This window comes from Mirounga angustirostris, unplaced genomic scaffold, assembly GCF_029215605.1.
Source record: "Mirounga angustirostris isolate CCGP_5_RB_7025 unplaced genomic scaffold, mMirAng1.0.hap1 SCAF_8, whole genome shotgun sequence".
Lineage (NCBI taxonomy): Eukaryota > Metazoa > Chordata > Mammalia > Carnivora > Phocidae > Mirounga > Mirounga angustirostris.
The window spans coordinates 138662569-138688116 of record NW_026991716.1 but is presented as its reverse complement, the minus strand read 5'-3'; the positions used below and the strand labels follow the sequence as shown (position 1 = coordinate 138688116).

Sequence of the window (25548 nt, the reverse complement as noted above, 5' to 3'; positions counted from 1 at the left end):
GAACGGCTCTCTTCTTAACGGCACTCCAAACCCAAGACATCACCGCCCAGGAAGGGCTGGTGTACCCCCCCCCACACACACACACACTCAGTAAACACTGGAGGCCACCGTGGCTATGGGGACACATGGGGGAGCTTGCAGATGGAAGGACCGTCCTTCCCACTCCTGTCCTAATGGACAAGTAGCCCCTGTAATTAATCCACTGAAGGACACGGAGGGAGGCCCCCCCAGCTCCACGATGGTGCGTCCACGCTTGTGGCTTCAGTTTCTCCTCTCCCCTTGAGCTCCCTGGGCTGGGATGCCGGCACCGGGTCCCGGCACCGAGGTCGCGGGGCCTGCAGGTGGTCAGCATGCATCCTCCGTGCTCTGCAGCGCTAGTCTGTGCTCAGAGTTCGGCTTTGGGCTGCCCCGTTCACGGTGATCTGATACCTCGCACCAACCAGTGGGGCACCTGCTGCCATCCATCCGGAATGTGCCAACCAGCGCAGAGCCATCACAGCCCGGAGCCCGGAGCCCGTTCTACGCGTGAGACGCGCGTGCTCGTGTGAGCTGGCGGCGATGTTGTCGCGGGTGAGAAACACAACGGAGCCCCAGGTACACCTCTTCCCACGTTGTCCTCATGGAGCCTTCGCTGCACCTGCGCGGTGGGCTGCGAACCGATGGCTCGCCGGGGAGTGCAACCGGCAGGCTCAGGAGGGGCCCGCAAGCCTCCTTTGCTCAGTTGTGTCCTCCAGAAGGTCTGCATCAATGCAAACAAGAGAGCGCCGACGCAGCCCAGGGCAGCAGGAATGGGCTCCGCTCAGGCCAAGTCCCTGGCTCAGAGACCATGGTGTCCTGGAAATAAAATAAACGTGCGCCGTGAGTCCTCGCGTTCCTCTGTGCGCTGGACTGCACCTGGAAGGTGGGCTGGCATCCGCTCGGAAGAGAGGACGTCAGTGGAACCAGGGCAAGAACTCGCGGTCCTCACTGCCCCGGGCGGGTGCTGCGGAGGCAACTGGAAGTCAGAGAAGAGGCAAAGAACTTTCACCAGGCAGGGTGTGCAGTGCTGATAAACACGGGCCAGTGCCCCAGCTCACACGGATTTCAAGAATGCACATTCAATAGTAAGAGACCATTTTGCTATTACCGAAGGGCAGGAACCTTGCCTGTCTCTCCCCTGGGCCCAGAAGAGCACCTGACCAATACTCCTTGAATTAAAAAGTAGCTAGTAAAGGGGATAACACGTAAACAGATATATTTTTTCAGACTTTATTTATCTGAGAGAGAAAGAGAGAGAGCACAAGCAGAGGGAGAAGGAGAAGCAGACATGCCGCTGAGCAGGGAGCCCGATCTGGGACTCGATCCTGGGACCCTGGGGTCATGACCTGAGCGGAAGGCAGACGCTGAACTGCTTAACTGACTGAACCACCCAGGCGCCCCCTGATTCCCGATTTCTTTGAAATACCAGGATTTACTCTAAATGGAAAGCCCTGATTTTTCACCGATAGATTTTTAACCCATGAACAGAAAAGCTGAAACTTTAAGCTTATTAATAATAAGCTATTATTAATCTAAACTGTTTTTAAAGCATACAACAGAGACAAATGTGAGCTCTACGGGCAAGAAAAGCTGGTTGCATGATCTCATTCTCAAAGTAAATTCATGGCCTGTGTCATCATGGTCATCTGAAAACCAGAAAGGACTTCTTCCCACAGCAAAGCCACAAAGAAACGTGAGGCTCATTCCCATTTCAAACACAGACTAAGCCTCGCTGCTCCCTCCTGCCATCGTCAGTCTGGGAAAGCGTCTCCCTTCCCTTCCACCTCAGACAGATGAGATTCTGTTTCCATTTTCTGATCAACAAGTGCCTGTTGCCAGTTAAATCTCCCTTCAGGTCCTTCAGGAACTTCTACTCCCTCATTAAATCTAATGGAAGAGTCGCTGGCCCCAGCCACGGGGCTGATAGGCATAGGCACATCAGCCAGTGGACAGAATTCTCTAGGAGGGAAGCCATGTTTTCTTCATTTAAAGCCCACAAAGTCCAGTGAAGTTGTCAGCAGCTTCTCACTCACATTTATGTTTACGTTGGCAGAGCTTTTAGAATCAGAGTCCCTGGTGCTTCTCCATATTATGGGAGCTAGCATATTGCCTTGCATCTGTTTAGCACAGGAAAGTTATAAGAAAGTTAATAACATAAATATTCTCTCTTCCTAATTCCTTTCTTCTTATTCTATGGGGCCATCGTGATTCTAGTTTCTATAATAAAATGTTATTTGCAATGTTAGTATTTTTGAGGATTTGGGTATTGTAGGAGGACATTATATTATTTACATCATAAGCATATAATCATTAAATATGTATTGAAAATTATACAGTCCTGGAATTGTGTAATCCTAAATGGGAAATATTAAGATAAAAGTATCATAGGTGAGTTTTCCCTTTGTTTTCTGCATATTTATAATTTAGAAGTAGCAAAGTAGGGGATTTTAAATGCCCTTAAATTATCCCACAACAAATTCCTTTAGTTACATATTCATAAATATTTTAAATCAGTGGAAGTTCTCATGCCATATTTCTAATAATAAAAAATAAGACAGTATGGAAGCGATTACCTGGAAAATTTGGCAAGAAAAAATGACTTAACAAGATAATTGGTAAAATTGAATAACAGAACACATCCAGTGTTATGTCAGATTGAAGTAAAGAACTGCTTTTGCCTGAATTATCTAGGAAATCCAGTCAGAAACTATTCTCTGCGTCTAACTTCATATAAGTAACTTCCTCTGCACTCCACTGCGGACTCGATGTCTGAGCCCCAGAAGCAAATAAAAAAATGAATTGCACAAATGCAGGAGGGGGAGGAATTCTAAAATAAGTCCCGGAATAAGGGACCGTTCATCTCATGCTGCAAATGCCCTGTTCCATGAAAGAACAGACCCTGGGTACATCTCAGGCATTGCCAGTTGGAATTACCTGACCTTGAGAAAATTCTACGGCGGAGTAACACTCCTACTCACTCGGTGCTTTTGAGGAGTAATGAGGTCATCCATGTAGAGTACCTAGTTTCTCCCATCTTAAATACAATTTCAGTAGCATTAAAGAATGCATTCTCCATTTAATACTTATTTTATTTTATTTTTTTAAAGATTTCATTTATTTATTTGACAGAGAGAGACATGGCAAGAGAGGGAACACAAGCAGGGGGAGTGGGAGAGGGAAAAGCAGGCTTCCCGCTGAGCAGGGAGCCCGATGCGGGACTTGATCCCAGGACCCTGGGATCATGACCTGAGCCGAAGGCAGGCGCTTAACGACTGAGCCACCCAGGTGCCCCTCCATTAAATACTTTTAATACTGCTTCCCCACCTCCTTTTTCATAAATTTTGCCAAGTCAAGTAATATTATAGGTTATATGTTAAGGAATCAAGTATATTAACGTCTCTTTAAGACATTAAACAATATACATTTCAATAAGGAATTGACCCCATCTGTGAAACACAAAGCATTTGTCTCTAAATCCCATTTCAGGAGAAGTAAATAAACTCAGATTTATAAATAAAATTTGTCCTAGATGGGAGTGGCGTCCCTCACCCTCACTCCTTTCTTAATGAATGAACGTCCTAACTTCAGAATGCCCTTGGATGGCTTGTGACATCCCCTTAGAAAGTCATTTCTGGAGCAGTGTGTGGGTGCGGGACGGAGTGTTCTCCGGGTGTTTGCCTGTGTCCTTTGTCTGCCCGCAGGAGGATGCATGCACATGAAGTGCCCACAGCCGCAGTGCGGGCTGGAGTGGTGCTGGACCTGCAGCTGTGAGTGGAACCGCGCCTGCATGGGAGACCACTGGTTCGATGTGTAGCCTCAGCCCCGCGAGTGGGCGAGTGGGCGCCGTCCAACTTGGAAACGTACAAAGGGTCCCGCCATTCCCTGCTTTCTCCAAACTCTCTCTCTCTCACGCATGCACGCGCACACACACACACACACACACACAGCACCGCTCAAGCTCCTTCCAAAGCCACAAAAACAAAGTTACAGGAGAAGCTCCTGGGATCCCTTTCTTTGTGCCCTCGAAAAACAACAAGAAGTATTCTCAGGCCTCAGCAGTAGGCAGACCGCGGAGCACAGAGGAGGCGCATCCACCTTTTGTATGGATTGTCATTTTCGCGGGAATTCAAGGCACGCTGGGTTTAAGTACGCAGAGAGAGATTTCTCAGGTTTAATTTCCTGCTTCGTACCTTCAGCAAAGATTGGGAAGAAGCCATTGGTGAGGAAATAGTTCGAAGGGACTATTGTCGGTGGTTCTCTCTAAGTTGGCCGACAGTGGGTTCTGAGAACTATATTCTCCACTTTAAGAGCAGTGCTTTTATTTAAATTATCAGAGAGCATCTATTCGCAAAGAACCACAGGCAATAGTCAAACTCTGTGTTTATCCCTAAGAATTCTACCTTTATATATCGCATGGATGGAATATCAACTATGCATACATTAGCTTGTCAACTAGTGAGAAATTATGAAAGTTAATTTGAATGTTGAATGTTGACATTATAGGAAAGAAATCAAAACTGCATGTACTTTTCCTTCCATTTAATTATTTGAGACCTTAGGAAGAAATTGTTTTTCTGAAAATATTACGAAGTCTGTAATTTGATTTTAAACATTCACTTTGCAGCTTGGGGAATAAGCTAGTACATTTGGCTTCACTGTAAACTTAATGGGTAAGGTGCCTGTAGAGGAGACATGTTTAGAAATGGCTTTATAATGATTCTCAATGTTAACAAAAGTGCAGGGTGTTAAGGCAGAAATCTTTAAAGAAGGAGCATTTCCAGGGATAACAAAATAGAACCAAGACCGATTATGTACCAGAAAGGTTTATGCTCTTTCTGCACCTGCCCGGTCCCCCAGCTGCATGCTCCAGGGGCTCGGACCCCCGAATGGGTTACTCCAAGGAGAGCTCTTCTCTAGGACAATAGAGTCACACCAGAAGATTTCCTCATGTTGACGTGGATCTAAATGGAGTGTTTATCAAGTTTTCTTTTCTTTTTTTTTTTTTTTGAGGCATTCACAACACATCAAAAAGAGATGTGTTTACACCAAATGCGGCAGACCTCATTTCCTATAGCACAGTGAACAGACGAAAAGGTATAACCACTGTCTTTGATTCTCATTATCCGTCTTCTCAGGGCCTTTCTTTGTAGACATAGCACCAGAAATCCTTGCTGGGGGAGAAAGGGAATGACCTCAGAATATTTCCCAAGGACATCTGTCCTTCTGTCCCTACCCATCCTCCCAGGGACCGTCCTGCCTGAGCGCCCTTTTTTTCCCCTCAGAGGCCAGTCCTGGGACAAGATGGAGTGTGGCAACCACAGTGTCATTAATCAGCCTCATTTGGCTTCACTCTCTCAGAAAATCCAACCTCCCAACATGACCCCAAAACTGCCAGACTCAGGTCACGAAGCCTTAAAGATCCTGGCGAGGGAACGGAGAGCCAATATCTGTAAACGTGAGCAAAAGGAAGGTCACTAGGCATGAGCCCGCATGTCCCAGGGGCTGGTATCAGTGAGGGCGCGTTACGGACAATCCCGGCAAGTAGCTTCTCACACTGACCCAGCAGGACAAATCAGACGGCTCCCTCTGTCGTGTGGAGCAGCCAGTATTTTATATCCACTATAGCTCTTGGGTTTAGTGATGCTGTCCTGATTGCTTCCTTCCAAATCTGCGTGCTGTGTTGGGTGTGTGAAGCCCGAACAGGGTTTGCTCTCATGGGTTCAGGCACGGGAGAAGTTTCTAGGGCTTTGCTCCTTTCCTGGTGGTGGTCTTTTTTTTTTTTCCTCCAGAATAGAATACTGAGACAAGTTAAAGGGGAAAAACAGCCTCTGTAAAGGAATGGGAAATCACAAACCACTATAAAGGAACATGCTTGAACATGAAATGTGTAACTGAATGTGAATATATCAAAAGCATAGAAATAAAATCTTTGCAGAAGAATCTTATTTTTCTCTGAAGCTTGTAAAGGAATATTTGACAATGTCTAAGGTTGTACTAGAATTATCAATAAAAAGCATCAATAGAGCTTTTGAGTCCATCTCTGAAGATAGATTTTCGGTAAATGCTGGGGTGTTGGGAGGGCAGCCCAGGACACCTCGCTCCAGGAGCCTCCCTCTGGGCCAGAAGGGATCGCCTGGCTAGGCAATGGCCGTTTTTATCTAAAAAGCAAACCATCCATTTAAAATCTAACGGTGACTTTCCTGCTGTATCAGCAAACTTTTCTAGTAAATGTTTAAAACAGAAGATTGAGTCAGGAAAAACCACAAGCATTCTCTGTGTATTGTTTCAGAAAAGCTCAGTGACTGCATTGCTCTCTTCGTGGGTGTGGTGATATTGCATTTCTTGAGAACTCTTGCAGTGGCTGGAATGAGTAACAATGAGCCTGTGTTTGAGTAATCTGGAATGGAACATTCTTGGAGAGTTCCTATACATATATTAGGCAAGCCGCACACCATGAGGGCCCGTTGGTGCCAAGCACCACAGGAAATGCTCTGAAGAAACATGAAGTTTCTAGGAGTGATGGCCCTGGTATTGACACTCATCTCCAGGGTGTAAATTAGAGACCTGATATTGTGAATAGAAATGAATAAGCACAGATGTGGGATGCTTATTTGAAAAGAAACAGCAGGTGTGGAGAAAAGCCAGCATTGTTGGTTGGGTGGTGTTACGTGCGCCCACCACCATCCTTGCTAGGCCATTCCTAGTGCCATGGAGAGTATCAATGTCGGTTTTTAAAAGAAAGCCCTATTTCAAAACAACACTGAACCCATCTTCCAGTTACCTGCTGTGAATAAACTGTCCAACCACAAATATTTAAAAGTTTTCTCTGCAGTTTGGATAATCATGCAAAAAAAAAGATGAGAAGTATTTTCCGGGAAGACATTTGGCACACAGATGCATGGCTCTATCTTGGTGGGCCCACAGTGTTCCTGGATCTCATCATCTGATGTGTAGACTGAATCAACTTTGTTAGCATCAGAGGTAACTGGACCCCAGAAGACAGACTCACATGAGTCCAACGCATAAGAGAACAAAGTACAAAACCTAGAACATCAATTTAAATGTATATTTACAATGAGAAGCTCATGTCCTGATCTTCACACACGCTTTTCCATCTGCCTAGAATCTTTCCAACCTCTCTTCACACCCTCTCCTCCCCGCTTTGGCTGGCCGGCCTCAGATCTCCATTTAACCAGCTCCCCCAGAAACCCTTCTCTCCCCATCCTGGCCTTCAACTGAAGGTCCTTCCTGAATGTTCCCAGGGCCACATGACTTCCCACATCAGAGCTGTGTGGTGTTTTTCCCAATACCAGCAAATTCTCCACTTCTCCACACAGCAACGGGGTGTCCTACAAGTCAATTCGATTCTTACACTACCTGGATTGTCAGGCCCCACAGGTAAGAGCTCAGTTTCACCAGACCACCTCCACGTCACACATGGCCCAAGTCCTCGGTTGCCAGCTATACTTCTCATTGACTGGCTATGAATCTGGGGTCCCCATGACCCCCTCCTCAGGCTCAGTACCTCGCTAGAAGACTCACAAATATCAGGAGAGTGCTTTACTTACTATTACTGGCTTGTGATAAAGAATCCAAACTCAAGGATCGCCCGAATAGAGAGGTGCATGGGCAGGGATGGGGTGGGATTGGGTGAGTGTGCAGAGCTTAGCAACAACTGGGAAGCTCTCTGAAACCCCTTGTTTAGGGGTTTCTACAGAGTTTTCATTAAGTAAGCATGATTGAGAATATCACTGGCCATTAGTAATTAACTCCATCTGCAGCCTTCTGGAGATGGTTAGGGACTGGGGCTGCAAGTTCCAGCCCTCTAATCATGCCTTGGTTTTTCTGGCAAGCAGCCCCCAGCCTAAAGCTACCTGGGACCGCCCCCCCGCCCCCCGCAACCACAGATAACTCATTAGCATGCAAAAGATATTCATCACTCCAGAGAATCCAAAACTTTGGGAGCTGTGTGCCAGGAACCAAATATATATGTCTTATATTTATTTATATTTATTATTATTTACTTGCCTACATATATGTGTATATATACACATATATATACTGCGTTTTGGAATTCTGAGCAAATCTCCACGGAAAATCAAACTACAATGGAAAGCATCCTTGCTGAGCCTAGACTCAGCGCTCAGTGACTTAGCTCCATGTGTGGACGAGTGACCCCTGGACAGATGTATCATTTTCCATTACAAATGTACCTCTGACACAGGATAGGAACCCCTGGTCTCAGATCAGGTAACCTTATCTCAAAGAGTTTCTGAGCTATATGGCCAGAGGACTGTACTTTTAAACTCCTGTTATGACTGCATTACCCTCCTCGCTCTCGCTGCCCCAGTGAGCTCACCTGTACCCTGGCTGTTCCGAGGCTCTGCAGCTGTACCAGCAGAAGCTCACTCCCCTGTGTTTCCTTTCTGTAGATGGTTTGTTTCATCCACGATTCCTGGATTTTTAATTCCAACCTCAGAGGGACTTAGGTGGCATTTTTGAACGATGCTATTCAGCATCAAATCTCCACTCAGTATTCTTTCCCTGGAAAGTTTTCCTTATGTGTTTATTTTTATTGTAAAATAGTTATTCCATTATTATATGCTTGTTACAGAAAATAAAGAAGGTGAAAAGAAAGAAGAAAAACCACCATCTAGAAATAATTATTTTGCATCTTACATATTTCCATTTGAAAACATAGGATGAGCATCTACCTATGTCAATAGATTTCTACATTGACAGTTTCCAGGACCTCATCGTGGTCTCCTATATATATACTAATTAAGTTAACAAGTGTATCCTTTAAGCTTTCAGATCTAATTCTAAAGTGTGTTTTTTGTATGGAGTCACTAAACAGTCTGGATATGAAAAGTAGTATGCAGCCTGAAAAAACATTTGCAGTATAATGTTAAGGAAAAAGGAGTTTAGGGCGCCTGGGTGGCTCAGTTGGTTAAGCGACTGCCTTCGGCTCAGGTCATGATCCTGGAGTCCCTGGATCGAGTCCCGCATCGGGCTCCCTGCTCAGCAAGGAGCCTGCTTCTCCCTCTGACCCTCCCCCCACCCCATGTACTCTCTCTCATTCTCGCTCTCTCAAATAAATAAATAAATCTTTAAAAAAAAGAATAAAATTTATTTTAAAAAAAAAAGGAAAAAGGAGTTTACCAGAAATGTGTGTGTGCTGTCACTGAAATTATTTAAGAAATTCTAAAAAGGAAATGATTGAAGAACATACATTAAAATGCAATTTGCTGTGGTGATAAAATTATATGTGATTTTTTTCTTTTACTTGTCTCTACTTTCTGTGTTTTTTGGCAGTGTGAAAATATCACTTTAAATGAAAATAATAGTTTTTTAATATCCTGTGACAGTAAAAACATCTCATATTGCTTGCGGCCAAGGAGTGAAGATTTTCCCATCAATAATTCTGCTCTTGGGGCACCTGGGTGGCTCCGTTGGTTAAGCGTCTGCCTTTGGCTCAGTTTATGATCCCAGGGTCTGGGATTGGGTCCCACATCGGGCTCCCTGCTCAGCGGAAGTCTGCTTCTCCTTCTGCTCCCCGCCCCCCACCCCCTGCTCGTGCTATTTCTCTCTCTCTCTCAAATAAATAAAATCTTTAAAAATTTTTTTAAAATAATTCTGCTCTTGAATTACCTGAACTTTTACTAAAATAACAAAACAGTAGATTAGAGACTACTGCTTCTTTCAAAAGAGTTCTACCAAACAAATTTGAGAGAAGTGGGCTGGGAGAGGAGTTGACTCTGGGAAGGCACGAATCTGCTTGCAGCCCAGCGTGGAAGCAGCATTCTTTCTCCTGCTTCTGGTGCACCTGCTCCGCAGAGGGGAGGGGTGGTGGGGCTGGGAGGGTTCCTGGCTCCTGGAAAGACTCTTGTTCCCTAAGAAGGCGAGGAAGTAGAAGGTTAAGGTGCCAACTTAAGTGGCCAGTTCTGCCTCATTAATATAAAAGAAAAATGGTCTTAGGTTTCTGATTTCTCCCTTTCCCAAAGCAAACTCGATCGATTTCAGGAAGCTAGAATGATCCAGTGCAGCTAACAGAGTGTGTGAGAAAGACGTGAGCCGAGATCAAATCAATGTCACAAAAGGTGTGGTGACCTTGTTTTGTTCATAAGTGATGGGAAATACAAGCCTGCTTCTCTCTTTTGTGAAGTAAATCGAATAAATTGAATGAAGTCATTTCAATTTCTTTTAATAAGTTTGAAGACCGTCAGCTCCCCTGCTCCCTCGCAGCCTGCCTCTGCAAAGGTTCCCCTGATCCATCTGCAAGCCAAACCAATCAAGAGGCCAACATCTTGGATACTGATGCCGCCCAAAGGAGCTTATCCCACTAAAAATAGGGCCTCCGGAAACCACAGCAAGCCCTTGATACTCACGCGGGACCAGGAATGGTATTCTAGAATCCCTAAATTCTGCACTATCTCTCTGCACCAGCAGCTGGCTTTATTCTCCGGCCATTTGTCACGGAGACATTCAGATTTCATGATCTCACACGCATTCTGTGCATTATCCCAGTGGAGTCCCTGCTCTCTGTGGCCTGTTTCCCTGCAGTGACCTCCAGCTGGTGTCTGAGTCGGGCGCCCTCTTTCCGGAACCACACGGCCTGCTCCCCCGCTCCCTGCTGGCGCTCACTCACTCTCCCTTCTCCACATCGTTCACCTGTATCTGAACATACCATGCATTTGCCTGTTTATGGGGTCTCTGCTGTCTCCCCTATTAGAATGTTAGCCCCAGGAGGGCAGCTCATCGATGCAACTTCTCTTGTAAATGATAATTAAAGAACAGACATCAACAATCATCTGCCAAGGGGCTCACGCCCACCCACCTACCCATTGCCCACCTGCCTCAAATCTATGCAAAAACCACCTGACCAAAACAGTTAACCCCTCAGGGAGTTGTGTCAGAAACACCAAGTGCCATTGCACAAACTGTTATTTAGAAGCATTGCCTTTGGGGCGCCTGGGTGGCTCGTTGGTTAAGCATCGGCCTTCAGCTCAGGTCATGATCTCAGGGTCCTGGGATCGAGCCCCGCATCGGGCTCCCTGCTCCGCGGGGAGCCTGCTTCTCCCTCTACCCTTCCCCCACTTGTGCTCTCTCGTGCTCGCTCTCTCTCTCAAATAAGATCTTTAAAAAAAAAAAAAACTGAAACATTGCCATTGTTCCTTTTAATCTGGCTATAATCGAAAAGTCACAATTTGTTTTTATTCTCTCGCCTTTCCCGTTTCACGTTCCAGGTGAAGATTTTCCGTCACCAGGTTTTCTGGTTCATTTTGTCTTGGTCACCCCAACAATTTTCGTGAGGTGGGTCTCCTAGTTGATTTAGGACAGAGTCTCCCAACCGTTTTTATTCATCATTTCTATGACAGATTCCGTCAGAAGTCATCTGAACAAACATGTCCTAGTGCCACAATAGTTTCAACAATAAACTTTAATACAGAACCGTTTTTCAGTTTCTGATGTTTTTCAATGAAGCTATCCTTTAGAGGGATCAGGGAAACACGCGCTCGTCGCGGTATCATCTGTGGTCAAGGAACTTTGAACGTGGGCCATTCTCACCCTGATTCTCCTCACACTGAGAAACACCTAGAACTGTGACGGTTGATAACTGCCAGCGATCCAGCATCAGCAGCATCACCTGACTGTGTTGGAGCCCTGGGTCTGTGCCTTCTCTTCAACCCCGTGGGAGAAGCCGGTGTGTCTGGCGGAGTCACAGAGGTCACCTGGCCAAGAGTTACAAGGACCGGAGACAGGGTCTCGTGATCCTCAGATCTGCTCTCTAGCTACAGCAAAATGTCTATTTGAACTGCTTGCCCATGTTTATTTATTCCTGCCCCGATTGTAACACTGATGGGAAAGAAAGCTCTTACGGAAATGACCACCAGAGGGTTGGCCATGACCGGTCAAGGCGGCCAGACTGGTCTGCCCAGGTGCTCCGGTAACAGCATCATTACAGAGGGGAGACCAGCGCTCAAGCGGATTAGACGCAGGAACATCAAACATCGGGTCCGCAAACTTTTTCCGTAAAGAGTCAGATCACGAAGGCAGCTGACCCTTGAACAGCATGAGTTTGACCTGCACGGGTTCGCTGATGTGCAGATTTCTTTTTCCCGATAAAACAGTACGGTACTATAAATGTATTTTCTCTTCCTTATGATTTTCTTGACCATGTTTTTCTGTAGCTAACTTGATGGTAAGACTGCAGTATACAATACATATAACGTACAAAATATGTGTTAATCCCCTGTTTCTGTTATCAGTAAGGCTTTCTGTCAAAAGTAGGCTATTAGTTGGGGCGCCTGGGTGGCTCAGTCAGTTAAGCATCCGACTGTTGATTTCGGCTCAGGTCATGATCTTGGGGTGACGAGATCGAGCCCCACATCAGGCTCTGTGCTCAGCTCAAAGTCTGCTTGAGATTCTCTCCCTCTCTCCCTCTGCCCTTCCCCCTGTGCTCTCTCTTTCTCAAATAAATAAAATCTTTAAAAAAAAAAAAAAAGCAGGCTATTAGTCATTAAGATTTGGAAGGTCAAAAGTTATGTACAGATCTGTGATTGTGTGGGGTGGAGGGTTAGCACCCCAACCCCCCACATGGTTCCAGTGTCCGCTGTATTTTAGGTTTTACGGGCCATAAATCTCTGTTGCAACTACTCAGCTCTGCTTCTGCCGAGTGACAGCCACTCAGACGATATACGAACGGAAATGTATGGTTGTGTTCCATTAAAACGTTAAATACAGGTGGTGGGTCCCTCTCACAGTAACTGAAAAATAGTTTTACAGATTCAAATATGAAGACACATTAAAGGGAAACACTAATTTTTTTTCAAACTTGTGTTCTCTATCCAACACATAATTACTGAGTACTGAATCCTTTGGGCGTCAGGGTCACAAAAATAGTGACAAGATTGCTCTGCTCAAAATTCTGACAAACTAGCAGAAGAGGCAGCCACCTGACAACAAGGCAGTTGGATTGATGCTCTCACAGAAGTTGTACCAGCTCAAGGTCTGGTGAGGAAAAGGAGGAGGGACGCTTCCCAGGCTCAGACTAACGAGGAATGGGGGTGTGCGGGCAGGTGGCCAGCAGCAGGGAGAGGAGGCTGGGCACCAGCAGCATCAGATGCACAGCCCCCTTCCCGAGTGGGTCTCGGAGCCGGAGTGACGGAGGAAGACAGGGCCAGAGAAGCAGGTGCGAGATGGATCCAGGTGGAGACCGCTGAGAAGTTCCTACTCCGTCTCATGGACGACGGGACACCACTGAGGGAAAGGACTCTACCCAGTCGGGGTTTTAGAAAAGTCATTCCACTGGGTGTGGGACTGGCAAAAAGAGACCATTTGAAGACTTTCTCCAGAGTGGGTTGAGAGGAGCTTGGGGCCAGAACTGAGGCAGGGCAGTGGCCACAAAGAGGAGACATCGATATGTATGTAGGTCTCAAAATCAATGCCTATTGGATCCAGGAGCAGAAATAGGAGGTGAACAGAAAACTGAACAAATCCAAATAAAGTCTGGAGCTCAGTTAATAGCATTGTACCAATGTTAATTTCTTAGCTTGAATAAATCGTGCTGTGATTATGCAAGATGCTAAAATTAGGAGAAGTTGTATAAATAAAGAGGAATGCTGTCTACATCTTCGCAACTTTTCTGTAAATCTAGAATTACTCCAAAATAAAAAGACTAACATTTTTTAAGAAGTATGTAATTTGGTCATCAGTTGGATGTGACAAATGAGTGAGGCAGAGAGGGTGAACCTGGGCTTCTCTTGGATGGCTGTGGGGCTGGTGGAGGAGAACACAGGAGGGGGGCCATGTCTGTCCTAGAAGTATGTTTTTTTGTAGGCCTTTGTGTTACAAATAAGTCATTTTAATCCATAGATGCTTCAAAATAATAATTTTATATGATAACTTAAATTGGTAAAGACATGACCAAAGGTGATCTAAGCTGTTAACCTTCATGCCCAAGATAAGAAGTGCATCTCTGGCTGTTTGTGATACAGTATTTTAGACTGGACTTTCTCCTTCCAAATCAGCAATTTGATCAGAAGCAAATGCGTAATTTAGTTAATAAAGGAGAAGCCATGGCTCAAGGCTAAGCGATGAGTGTTGATTCCCATGGGGTCAATTCAAAGGAAGAATCATGAAAAAACAAACACACAACTCCCCAGGGGAATTACGTTTGCAGCACGTAAGGGAAAAAATTAGGAGATTGGAGAAGGGAGGTCAGAAAATGAATAAGTGCATCTCACCTGGTTTTTCAGAGCAGAGTCAATCCAGATTATCCAACATTGGGAAAACGTGGCAAAAGGAATATAGTCTTGACCCCTCAGTGGTTCTTGCAATTTCTTAACAGTAGAGGCAACTTTGGGAACTAATGTAGCGTCTGAAGAAATATTTATATAAGTTTATCTGCCCATTCTGTTTCACTTCATTTTCTTTTCTTTCCACTAACTTCACATGATCTGAAAATTAATATTTCACAGGACGAGAGAGCATGTCTCCTATGATTCCCTTGTTATAAAATGAAGTCACACTCACTTGTGCTTCTATCCACAGTCCATTGACCCTTCCATCTGCAAGCTTGGCAGAGTTTGATGGTTGGAATGATGCTTACCAAAAGCAATGCTGGCTTTTGGGGTGGTGAGATTTGGGGTGACTTTTCTCTTCCTTGCGTTTTTCTATAGTACTTGAATTTTTTATGACAAAAAGGCATCATTTTCAGAGGAAAAAAAAACCATTACTCAAAAGAGAGAAGGCCAACAGAAATCTATAGACCAGTCTTACTTGTGAATGTGTGTCGGGCGTTCTTCGTGGGGTTCATGTGGAGAACATGGCAATGCAATGGTGCCCACAGGGGAGGGCCTCAAGGTAGAGAAGCTCCGGGATGTTCAAGGTGTTCCATTAAAGTTGAAAGTCCATCTGTTGGCCTGAATGTGTCCAAATAGGTCTGAGTAGTGAGTTAACTGTTGCCAGGGCGTCTGTCCTGGACGGAGGTGAGGAGGGTCACCATGCAGACCAGATATCTGGGGGCTTCCTGGGGAGCCCTCTTCGATGGGGCAATTCTCTGTAGACTTTCAGGCCACAAAATCTCCTTCAACTGCTGAATATTTTTTCCCAGCTGTCTTAATACATCTCTGCATTAATACTCATTCAGTATTCTTATTAGTAGCTTATCCTACTACATGTGCATAAGCTACATTGTTTGCCTATGGTCCAGAAAACTGAATCCCTACCTATATATTACAACTTAAATATGAGCATTTTATTTTTAAATTTTTTAAACATTTTATTTATTCATTTGACACAGAAAGAGAGAGCACAAACAGAGGGAGTGGCAGAGGGAGAGGGAGAAGCAGGCTCCCTGATGAGCAGAGATTCCCAGGACCCTGGGATAATAACCTGAGCCGAAGGCAGACGCTTAACCGACTGAGCCACCCAAGTGCCCCAAATCTTAGCATTTTAAATAAAGAACTGTAAAGACATTTTCAACAGTATATTAAAAGAACTGCCCACTACAATCAAGTAAGTTGTAATCCCACGAAATTAATGTTATATTAATAATAAAAATCTATAAATGTAGCATTTCACAATATAGGCAAACAAAGTAATCTCATTTGATGGCAAAATGATATTTGGTAAAAGTAAACATTTATTCTTATCGAACAACAGATACTAAAAAAACTAGAAATTGAAGGATGTTTCCAAACTTGGTAAAGAAAATGACTCATAAAGAAAAAGTGAAACCTTGGGCGCCTGGGTGGCTCAGATGGTTAAGCGACTGCCTTCGGCTCAGGTCATGATCCTGGAGTCCCGGGATCGAGTCCCGCATCGGGCTCCCTGCTCGGCAGGGGGTCTGCTTCCCCCTCTGCCCTCTTCCCTCTCATGCTCTCTGTCTCTCATTCTCTCTCTCTCAAATAAAAAAAAAAAAAAGAAAGAAAAAGTGAAACCTAAAGGTGTGCTCATTAAATTTAACCCTCATTACAATAAGAAACATCATAGTGACCATGATTGGCTTGACCCATCACCTCTTCTCCTCTTCTCCCTCTTTACCTGACCGACCTTGATTTTGTTCGGTTTTCTCCTCCTTTCCTATTCAGCCACATGCCACAGGGGAAGGTGACCAACCCCACCCCAGAAAAATAAAAACATATATCCAGACAAAATCTTGTGCAGGAATGTTCAGGGAAGCTTTATGCATAACAGCAAAAAGGTAGAAACAATCCAATGTCCATCACCTGATAAATAGATAAATAGCGTGATGTGTCCATAGACTGGAAGATTATTTGTCCATAAAAAGGAATGAAGTGCTGGTAGATAAACCTTAAAAACAATGCTGAGTGAAAGAAGCCAGACACGAAAGCCCACATATTATAGGATTCTTTTTATATGAGCTGTCCAGAAGAGGCAATTCCATAGAGACAGAAAGTAGAGCGGTGATTGCCGAGGGCTGGGGGTGGAGGGAATGGGGAGCTACCGCCAATGGGTACAGACTTTCTCTTGGAGAGTGATGGAAATATCCTAAAGTTGATTTTGGTGATAAAGGCATAGCTCTATGGATTTATGGAAAGTTGTTGACTTATACAATGTAATGGCTGAACTGCTTGATACGTGGATTAAATCTCGAAGCTGCTACCAAAAAAAGAGTAAGTGGAAGATGGAGAAGTAGCGAGACCAACTATGACCTTGGTCTTTCGAAGGACTTGATGGACGCTTGGTGGGAGGGGAGAGATAAAGGGTCGAGGTAAAGCATTTGTTTTAAGATAGGATCATGACTGCAGGGCAGGGCCAGTGCATAGAGAGAAGTTGAAAAGGACAGAATTGTGACTGAATGTTCTAGAAGAGAGAAGATCTGATTGCAGAAGGGGGACTAGCCTCAAGCCAGAAGGCTGCAGGAGGCCTCTGATTGCTCTGTTCCTATGATCTTGCCTCCTTCTAAGAAAAGCAGTGTGTCTTTGGAATGAGGCCAATCCTGCTGTCCAAGTGAAGGCAGACGCAGGCAGAGTCCGCGCTGGAGGCTACACCTGCTCAGAGGACGCCACGTGAGGCTCAGAGGCCGCACTTACTGGGAGAGACAGCGCCCCAGCAAGAAATTCTACGGAAAGCCCGAGAACGGGGCCCATGCCTTCGAGCAGAGCCGCCTCAGATCCTGCTGGGAGCCTCCTCGCACTGTATTCCTCACCAGGAAAGAGGGAAGAAAGCATAGAATGGGGCTTTGGACCCAGGTTCTAGCTCAGTTCTGTAGGGTATCTGTGATAGGTAGTAACCTCTAAACAGATGTTCACATGAGGAAGAACAATTAGCAAATCGGTCAATTGCATTTTATATATGTTTCTGGTCTCATGGATAACTATTCAGATGTGGTCTTTTGCTTTCATCAAACATGTAGAAATACCAAGTGAGCCTGGATTTCTGCTATAAATTGAAACAATTTTCATTTTTGCAGTACTTAAACAATTCTGTTTAAAATAATTTCCTAACAAATAATTCCAATAATACGCTAAGCAATAGAAATAGAAATCACGAATCTCCTGACACTCTTTCCTGAAATCAGTTGGAATTCAGGGTTAAAACTGGGGACACCCAATGGTTGAAGTCAGAACAGCATGCCTTTACCCTTTAGGGGTTCAGTAAATATTCCTTGACTTTAATTAACTGGGTTTGAGAAAGAAAACGTGGTCTACATGTACTTGCTAATGTTCTATCACTCAGCCAGGTGGCTGGAGTTTCTACTTTAATAAGGCAACATCACTATTCTGCCTACACAGTTACAAAGCCCGGATGGATGCGATTGGCAAAAGGTCTTCCCCAACTGAACTCTTGATTCAGGATGTTAAGATCAATGAAATAAGTCTTTTGAACCATTTTTAATGAGCTGGAAAACAATCCTTTCATAAGTAGTCAAGTGAATAAATTATTTCTAGTTCAACAATCTCACTTGCTTAAATCCCCAGGATGAAAGAGTGGGCTCATACCAGAGAGTAGTGGCAGAAATGTTTGGATTCGCAAAGAAGGAACAAACCAGGAGGTCACTCAGGTTGTGGTGGGACATTAAGTGGCTGAAGAAGGGGAGGAAGAAGATGAAAGTAAAGAGGGGGCCGCAGAGGCTGAATCTCCACACCACCACCTCCTGGTCCTCTGTCTGTTTTCCCATTTAACCTTGACAATGCATACATAGGACTCCCATTTTACAAATGAAGAGAAATGATTTCACAGAGATAGGTAATTTACCCAGGCCATCCTATGTGGAAGACATTTGGAAAAAAAAAAAAATGGCAGAACTTGGTAACCAGATAGACATGAGCAACAAAGACGGCCCGAGTTACGCGTACAGATACCACCAACAAAACCCAGAAAGGCGAGGAGGCCAAGACAGCACCTCATCCATTACCGAGTATGAACCAAACTCCTCCATAGCGTATCCAGGTTCTGTAAGATCCCATCGAAGCCCCCTTTCCAGGTACATCCCCTTAAAATACTCCCACACACCATAGGCTCCAGGCAAATTAGCCCCTTCAGCTCAACCAGGCTTGGGTTCTTCCATGTCTCTGAAATGTCACAGACTTCACACTTCTCTTCTGAATCAGACCATATTCTGCCTGGTAATATGGCTCTTCGCCTCCCGAACTAGGTAGTGACCACATGAGGAAGAAGCACTGAAAGTTAATAATCTTGATTACCACCCCCTCCTCACTCAGAGCCTAGAACTATGCCTGGTACACAGTAGGTGCTTAATGTTTCATGAGTGAGGGCATGGATGCATGAATTAGGTTTAGTGCCCTTATCTGACTGCTATATATCTACACAATTTAGTAAAGATAAATCAGCAAGTAGGTTTTGAAAAAACATGAATGGAGATTATACAATTTCCATGATTTAAGTGTGTAATCCTATTCAAATAAAAAAGTTCTTGCATATGTTGGATGGAACCTTCCTAGTTACCAGTGTAAGAACTCTGCATTTGCGTTTGGGAGAGGTGAGGGTGGGGGGAGGGGCGGGTCCTGGAAAGTCACAGACTGGCTCCTATCCCAGGTTTGCCCTTCTCCAGCTGTGAGCCAGAACGTCTCTGGGCCACGGTGCCTCAATGGAAACCCCTGAGGAGGATGGTGGTATCCACCTGTGGGGAGGATGGAAGGGTAGACGAGAACATATATACAAATAATTCAGCGCAATGTCTGCCCACAAGAAGTGCTAATATGCAAATCCTTATAGTCAGCCGCAGCCGTAGGGAGGACAGATGTTTGCCAGTCTTAGTTTAGGCAGGTCATAATTCCGCTGTGCCTGAGCTTTTTCATCTATGAAATAAGGGCAGTGATAACCGCCACATCTTCATTATGTTAAGAAAATACAACAAGATTTCTTAAATATTCGGTATCAATATACTGGTTTTATAAAGAGAACTACTGAACAGTGAAAACATTTATGGAGAACACGCAGAACATTTTGACATGAAGCCATTTCTTGTTTTAATCCTTAAGAATATTATGCCAAAAGTAGCCTGAAAGTATATTTTCATGAAAGCATTTCTGTAAGGATATGGGGAAAGAGCAGATGGGTTATTGCTTAAAAGTACTGACATGGACATAGACATGGACATATACACATATTCTGTGTTCTACAGTGATAGAGGACTACAGATCATACTACCCAGATCAGAGGTTGGTCCTCTGGAACAGGATCTTCCGGATGCTTTAAAAGTGTAGTTTGCTCGGGCGCCTGGGTGGCTCAGTTGGTTAAGCGACTGCCTTCGGCTCAGGTCATGATCCTGGAGTCCCTGGATCGAGTCCCACATCGGGCTCCCTGCTCGGCGGGGAGTCTGCTTCTCCCTCTCCCGCTCCCCCTCTTGTGTTCTTTCTCTCTCACTCAAATAAATAAATAAAATCTTTAAAAAAAAAAAAAAGATTTCTTAAATATTCAAGACAGTGTGAAAGGAAGTCTGTTCTACGGTCTCAGGAAAAAAAATGAAATGCATGGTGCGCCCTGATTGATACAATCTGGAACCACATGTTTACAGGGAGAAGAACTCAGGCCTTAGTGCTGCTCCCTTACCTCCCACAAGGATCTGTTCCCGGGACTGGGGCCACGAGGGTGGTCCTGTCGCAGCCAGCGGCAAGGAGGGCTCCACCGGCCCCTGCCACCTCTGCAGACTTCTGGAAGAATCTCGGTGCCTGTCCCAGCTGGTGCCCCGTTCCTACCTGCACCACAGAATCAGGAGAAAGTGGCAGGAACTCGCTGCCAAAAGATCAGGCAGGAAGAGCTTTTAAGCCCACGTGCCAGTTCACAAATCAATGATGTTTAAATGTCCGTGCAAACTCCCTGTTGGCTCACTCATCCCACGAGCTGAAACTTACTTTGCTTCCTCTGATAACAATATTTATTCCCCTCGGGACCGTTGACATTTGGGGCTGGAGAATTCTCTGTGGTGGGGGCTGTCCTGTGCATTGCAGGGTATTTGGTGGCATCCGTGGCCTCTACCCACTAGATGACAGTAGCAGTCCCCTCCCTGTCACCCCCAGTTGTAACAACCCCAAATCCAAAATGTCTCTAGACATGGCCCAATGTCCTCTGGGAGCAACATCACTCCCCATTGAGAACCACTAGCCTACCATGCTTCTACTTTTTGTATGCTGAGATAATGTCCTTTCGTTAGAAAATCTGCCTTTCAAATTCCCCATGTGTCTACACCAGGAGAGCTTTTACCTAAGTGCGTGTCTGCAAACTGTTTTATCATCTGGCTAAAGTTACCTGGTAAGAGCAGTATAATTCCTAGGAGAAGCTGTGCTCCAGAGTGACCGTTTTTGGAGACAGTCCCAGGTTATTCTGGTAGTCAGTTGTAAACGGCTCTGAGCCGCAGGAGAGACGGCCCCTGAGAGAGGTAAAACATACAATTAAGGCAATTCAGGAAAATCTTGAACTCCACACGCTGTACTTTGCCTATGGATAAATAGGGACTGCACTTGAATAGCCCTGATTCCTTTCTAGTACTTGTCAAGAATGCTTGAATTCACTTAAAATGAAAACCCAATTTCTCAGGAGCAAATAACCAAATCTAGGTTTCTGCTTTCCCCACCAAAGTTTTCAGGGTCTCAACCCTGGGAAGCTTCTAATTGCTATGAAGATTTTCTGCAAGGAGCAAATGATGGTGTCCATTACTTGTGTACTAAAAAAATACGCTGTCAGATACTTAAGTATTTCTATACCAAGTCATATTCCCAGGTACAAAATAATGTGTCGAGTGCAAGATGGATCTGCGTGACTTTTTCACAATACCAACTAGATACAGTTTCTGTTTTTGAAAAGTACACCATATTTTACATACTTGGCAAATACCTCCAGAATTTAATTTCCTCTTGTCACTACCTCTTCTTAAAGAGCTGTGTCTTCAGTATGGAGGTTCCTCAAAAAGTTGAAAATAGAGCTACCCTATGACCCAGCAATTGCACTACTGGGTATTTACCCCAAAGATACAAATGTAGTGATCTGAAGGGGCACATGCACCCCAATGTTTATAGCAGCAATGTCCACAATAGCCAAACTATGGAAAGAGCCTAGATGTCCACCAACAGATGAAGAGATAAAGAAGATGTGGTATACATACATATATATATACATACAGTGGAATTTTATGCAGCCATCAAAAAATGAAATCTTGCCATTTGCAACGACGTGGATGGAACTAGAGGGTATTATAAGCACAATAAGTCAATCAGAGAAAGACAAGTATCATATGATCTCACTGATACGAGGAATTTGAGAAACAAGACAGAGGATCATAGGGGGAGGGAGGGAAAAAGGAAACAAGATGAAACCAGAGAGTGAGACAAACCATAAAAAACTCTTAATCTCAGGAAGCAAAATGAGGGTTGCGGGAGTGGAGGGGGGTGGGAGGGACATTGGAGAGTGGGTGATGGACATTGGAGAGGCTATGTGCTATGGTGAGCGCTGTGAATTGTGCAAGACTGTTGAATCACAGATCTATACCCTTGAAACAAATAATACATTATATGTTAATTTAAAAAAAATTTTTTTAAGTAAAATAAAATAAAAGAGCTGTGTCTTCCCCTCCAGTTGAAATGTTGAAATAAAACCTCAATTTGCTGGAGTAAGCAATGCTTCCTCTCCAAAAATTCTTTTGGTGGGTAACCAGGAGATTATTAGTATAGTGGAGTTTTACCATTTGTACTTTTAACTGAGAGAAAATCAGCTATTTCCTCCTGGCTATGAAACAGGAAAAGACACGCACACACACAAACACACACACACACAGCAGTGCAGACCCTTTCATCGGACCCTTCGCTCAGATGTATGTACATACTGGAGGCAGCTTAAGGCACCAGCCATGAATCTGCCTTTCCTTTGGTCATTCTTGTTTCTGGTCTCCATGAGTATGATTCCATTGTGTTATTTTTATACAGCGCAGCCCTACAAACATAAATCAGCTACTGCAGCTGGTCCTTAGCCTGAGAAATAGTCATTTGTTTCAGTCCTGGAAGAAAAATTGATTATGTTGGATTAATTGAGAAATATATTGGTCTCAAAATGGCCATCCTTTTCTAAGGGATTTTGAAGAGTAACATTATTGATACACTGATTTTTGCGACGTTCTCTGGACTGGGAATTTAAGCAGGTGTAAGTGACGATACTTCGGTTGTTTTCCTATTCCCAGGAGGACGATGTCACCCTTGGCTGCCTCCTTAGGAGACACCCATTAGGCTTCTTACTGGACTATATCTGCGTTCACCCCATTCCTCTTCTGTGTTGGGAGACTCTAAGCATTTCTTTTGACTTCTTCTCCCTCTGGAATCCGTGAAAAGGAGAACTGTCACCCCCACGCCCATGTTCTGTATTTTCCTCTAATCTAACAGTTTATTGTAACAGCCACTCCCTTCTTCCTCTCCTCTTCCTCGTGTTACACCATCTCCTGTCTGCTTTTTATTTTTTCCTTCTTCTTCGTTCCCTTAATTCGACTTTAACCTGCTGTCCTCTGGGTACTTTGCAGGTTCTGAGGATGCAAAAGAGATCTGTTTGTAGCCTGACACCCAAGGATAGTACATAAGATGCACAAATCCATAGAATCCAAGGTCAAATGTAGACATTCTAGAACTTTCCATGTTAAAAAAGACAATTGCACATAAATGGAATGGATGCTGGCATAAAATTCACCACTGTATAAACCTTTTAAAGATGTTCACAGATATTGGGTATTCCATAACTTTGACTTGACATCAAATTAGTGCAGTAAAGTAGACTTTTCTTTCTGATATGAGGCATATTGTTCCAGCCAGAAAGTATCATGGAAATTTGCAAGACACAAATAAATGTTAAAAGAAAATTTGTCAATTAGAAATAAAAGAAATCCTTTCTGAGAGAAAAATATCTCAGTAGTATGTTCAAACTTGTCACCTACCAGGCACTTAAAAAAGTGTATCTTAAGGGGCACCTGGGTGGCTCAGTCGGTTGAGCGCCTGACCCTTGATTTCGGCTCAAGTCGTGATCTCAGGGTCATGAGATCGAGCCCCGTGTCGAGCCCCATGTCAGGCTCCATGCTCAGGACGGAGTCTGCTTGAGATGCTCTCCTTCTCCCTCTGCCCCTGCCCCTCCCCCTCCTCACACATATACACACAATGAATAAATAAATGAAATCTTTACAGAAATGTACTAAGGGTAAGTGAGTACATTTTCCCCTGAATATGAAAATAAATATCTGTGTATCTTAAGTCTTGTCCTTCAATCCTTGAGGCTCATTCTAACTTAGGCAGGCTACACATAGAATAAAATGCATGAGCTCTAAGGCCCAGCTCTCAAACTGCAGGACACAGACATAACAGGACAAGGAAATGTGTTAGCTTCACTCTGAGGAGGGAGGCATTGAGATCTTCACTTGTGTACTTCTTTTGGTCGTTGCTATTAATGGAAAGATCTAAACATACCCTTGCGAGTGAATCCCTTGTTTACTTTTTAAAATTTTTTTAAAGATTGCTTTTTATTTATTTGAGAGAGAGAGACACACACACACACACACACAGAGCGCAAACGGGAGGGGCAGAGGGAGAAGCAGACTCCCTGCTGAGCAGGGAGCCCTATGCCGGGCTTGATCCCAGGACCCTGAGATCGTGACCTGAGCCGAAGGCAGATAATTAATCAACTGAGCCACCCAGGTGCCCTGAATCCCTTGTTTAAAGAAAGAACACACATTTTATTAAAGTTAATCATAATCATTTATCAAGTACTTATGTGCCACGCACTGTGCTAAGAATGCACACAAATGATCTCATTTTGCCTTCTCTTTCAGAGCCTTCAGAGAGAGTTTACTTCATCTGACCCAAGAAGAGAGAGAGACCCTTGAAGACACTGACTTGCTCAAGGTCACCCAGGTAGGAAGTGGCCTCACCTGCCTCCTTGGAGACTGACCTCTGAGTCTTAACCACCTTGCTGTGCTGCACGTCATTCAGGGACAGGGATCATCAATGCAGAGACTCTTCCACCCACAACTTTACCCTCAAAATGAATGCACCATATCAGTAGAGAACAGTTGATGTTGCAGGATTATTTACTCACCCAATCTATCAAGCGCAGTCAGTTGACTAATTTGGATTTTTGAAAACACATCAGAATCAAACATTCTGACTCCCCACGGGTGCACGAAAGCAAACGTGTGGTGTCATTGGAAAACATCAGTGACTGAGTGAAATGTGGTTGAAGGCGGTTTCATAAATACGCTGGCTGATCTTGTCAACAATTTCAGTTCCCTGGTTTTTAATCTAAGGTCAGTATTGTCCCTTCAGAGTGGGAAAAATACAGTGCTCTTTTCATCCAAGTAGTTGGCAATTTTATTGGTTGCTATTTTGTTTATCCAATATTGTGATGGTTCTAACTCATGTTTTATCACGTCCTTTAAGAATCATTTGCTTTAAAAGATAAAATATAAGGTAATGCAGTTTATAAAATAACTGAAACATGTTCCTGATTCCACTATTTTAACGGTAACACGGCTACCTAAACAACAGATACTGATATTCTTGTTATTAGTGTCCTTTATGTCCTTATAGGACATTAGTCACAAGTATAATAAGATAGAACTATTTGTTTTTAAAAGACCTGCCCTTCATCGTTTGGGTAATATTTGAAGAACCACTGTGCAAGAGGAACTATGGATTCATGGGGATAAAGGAAACACAGAGTAAAGAAAATCTATAGTTTGCAAAACCAATAGAACTTGGTGCACATCATAGTGCACCTGCCCAAAGATGCCCGATTACTTTCCCCTGATTCAATGAACAGTGATCGCTTCACGTCAAATGTGCTGCGGAACGTGTCTTTCAGGAAAAGAAAGCAACCTCTGCCTACACAGTGGGTGATTGTCAAGCTGCTAGGGGCCAGCTTGTTCCTAGAATGACCACGGGGACCGGGTCCCTCAGTCGTGCACCAAGAGACTGATCCAGATGTGAAACAGTGAGGCTTTCATTAGGACGTGGACATGTCACACAGACAGTGCTAGATAGAATGCGGAGAAGGGAGAAATCGGATGCAGGGTGG

General features: G+C 44.3%; 1 protein-coding gene across 4 annotated transcripts in view; it reads left to right on the top strand.

The window, feature by feature from the left end:
- PRKN (parkin RBR E3 ubiquitin protein ligase) overlaps window positions 1-24833 on the top strand; it is a 1287790-nt gene extending 1262957 nt beyond the window's left edge. For 2 of the 4 annotated variants that reach the window (XM_045865855.1, XM_045865854.1), the window contains exon 12: window positions 3720-6040. In XM_045865855.1, coding sequence (XP_045721811.1) covers window positions 3720-3832 — 113 coding nt within the window. In that variant the 3' untranslated portion in view covers window positions 3833-6040. Of the gene's footprint in view, window positions 1-3719; window positions 6041-11264; window positions 12637-24304 lie in introns of those variants that run through there. The other 2 variants (XM_064598332.1, XM_045865856.3) reach the window with 2 other exon arrangements.
- The last annotated feature ends 715 nt before the right edge of the window (window positions 24834-25548 follow it).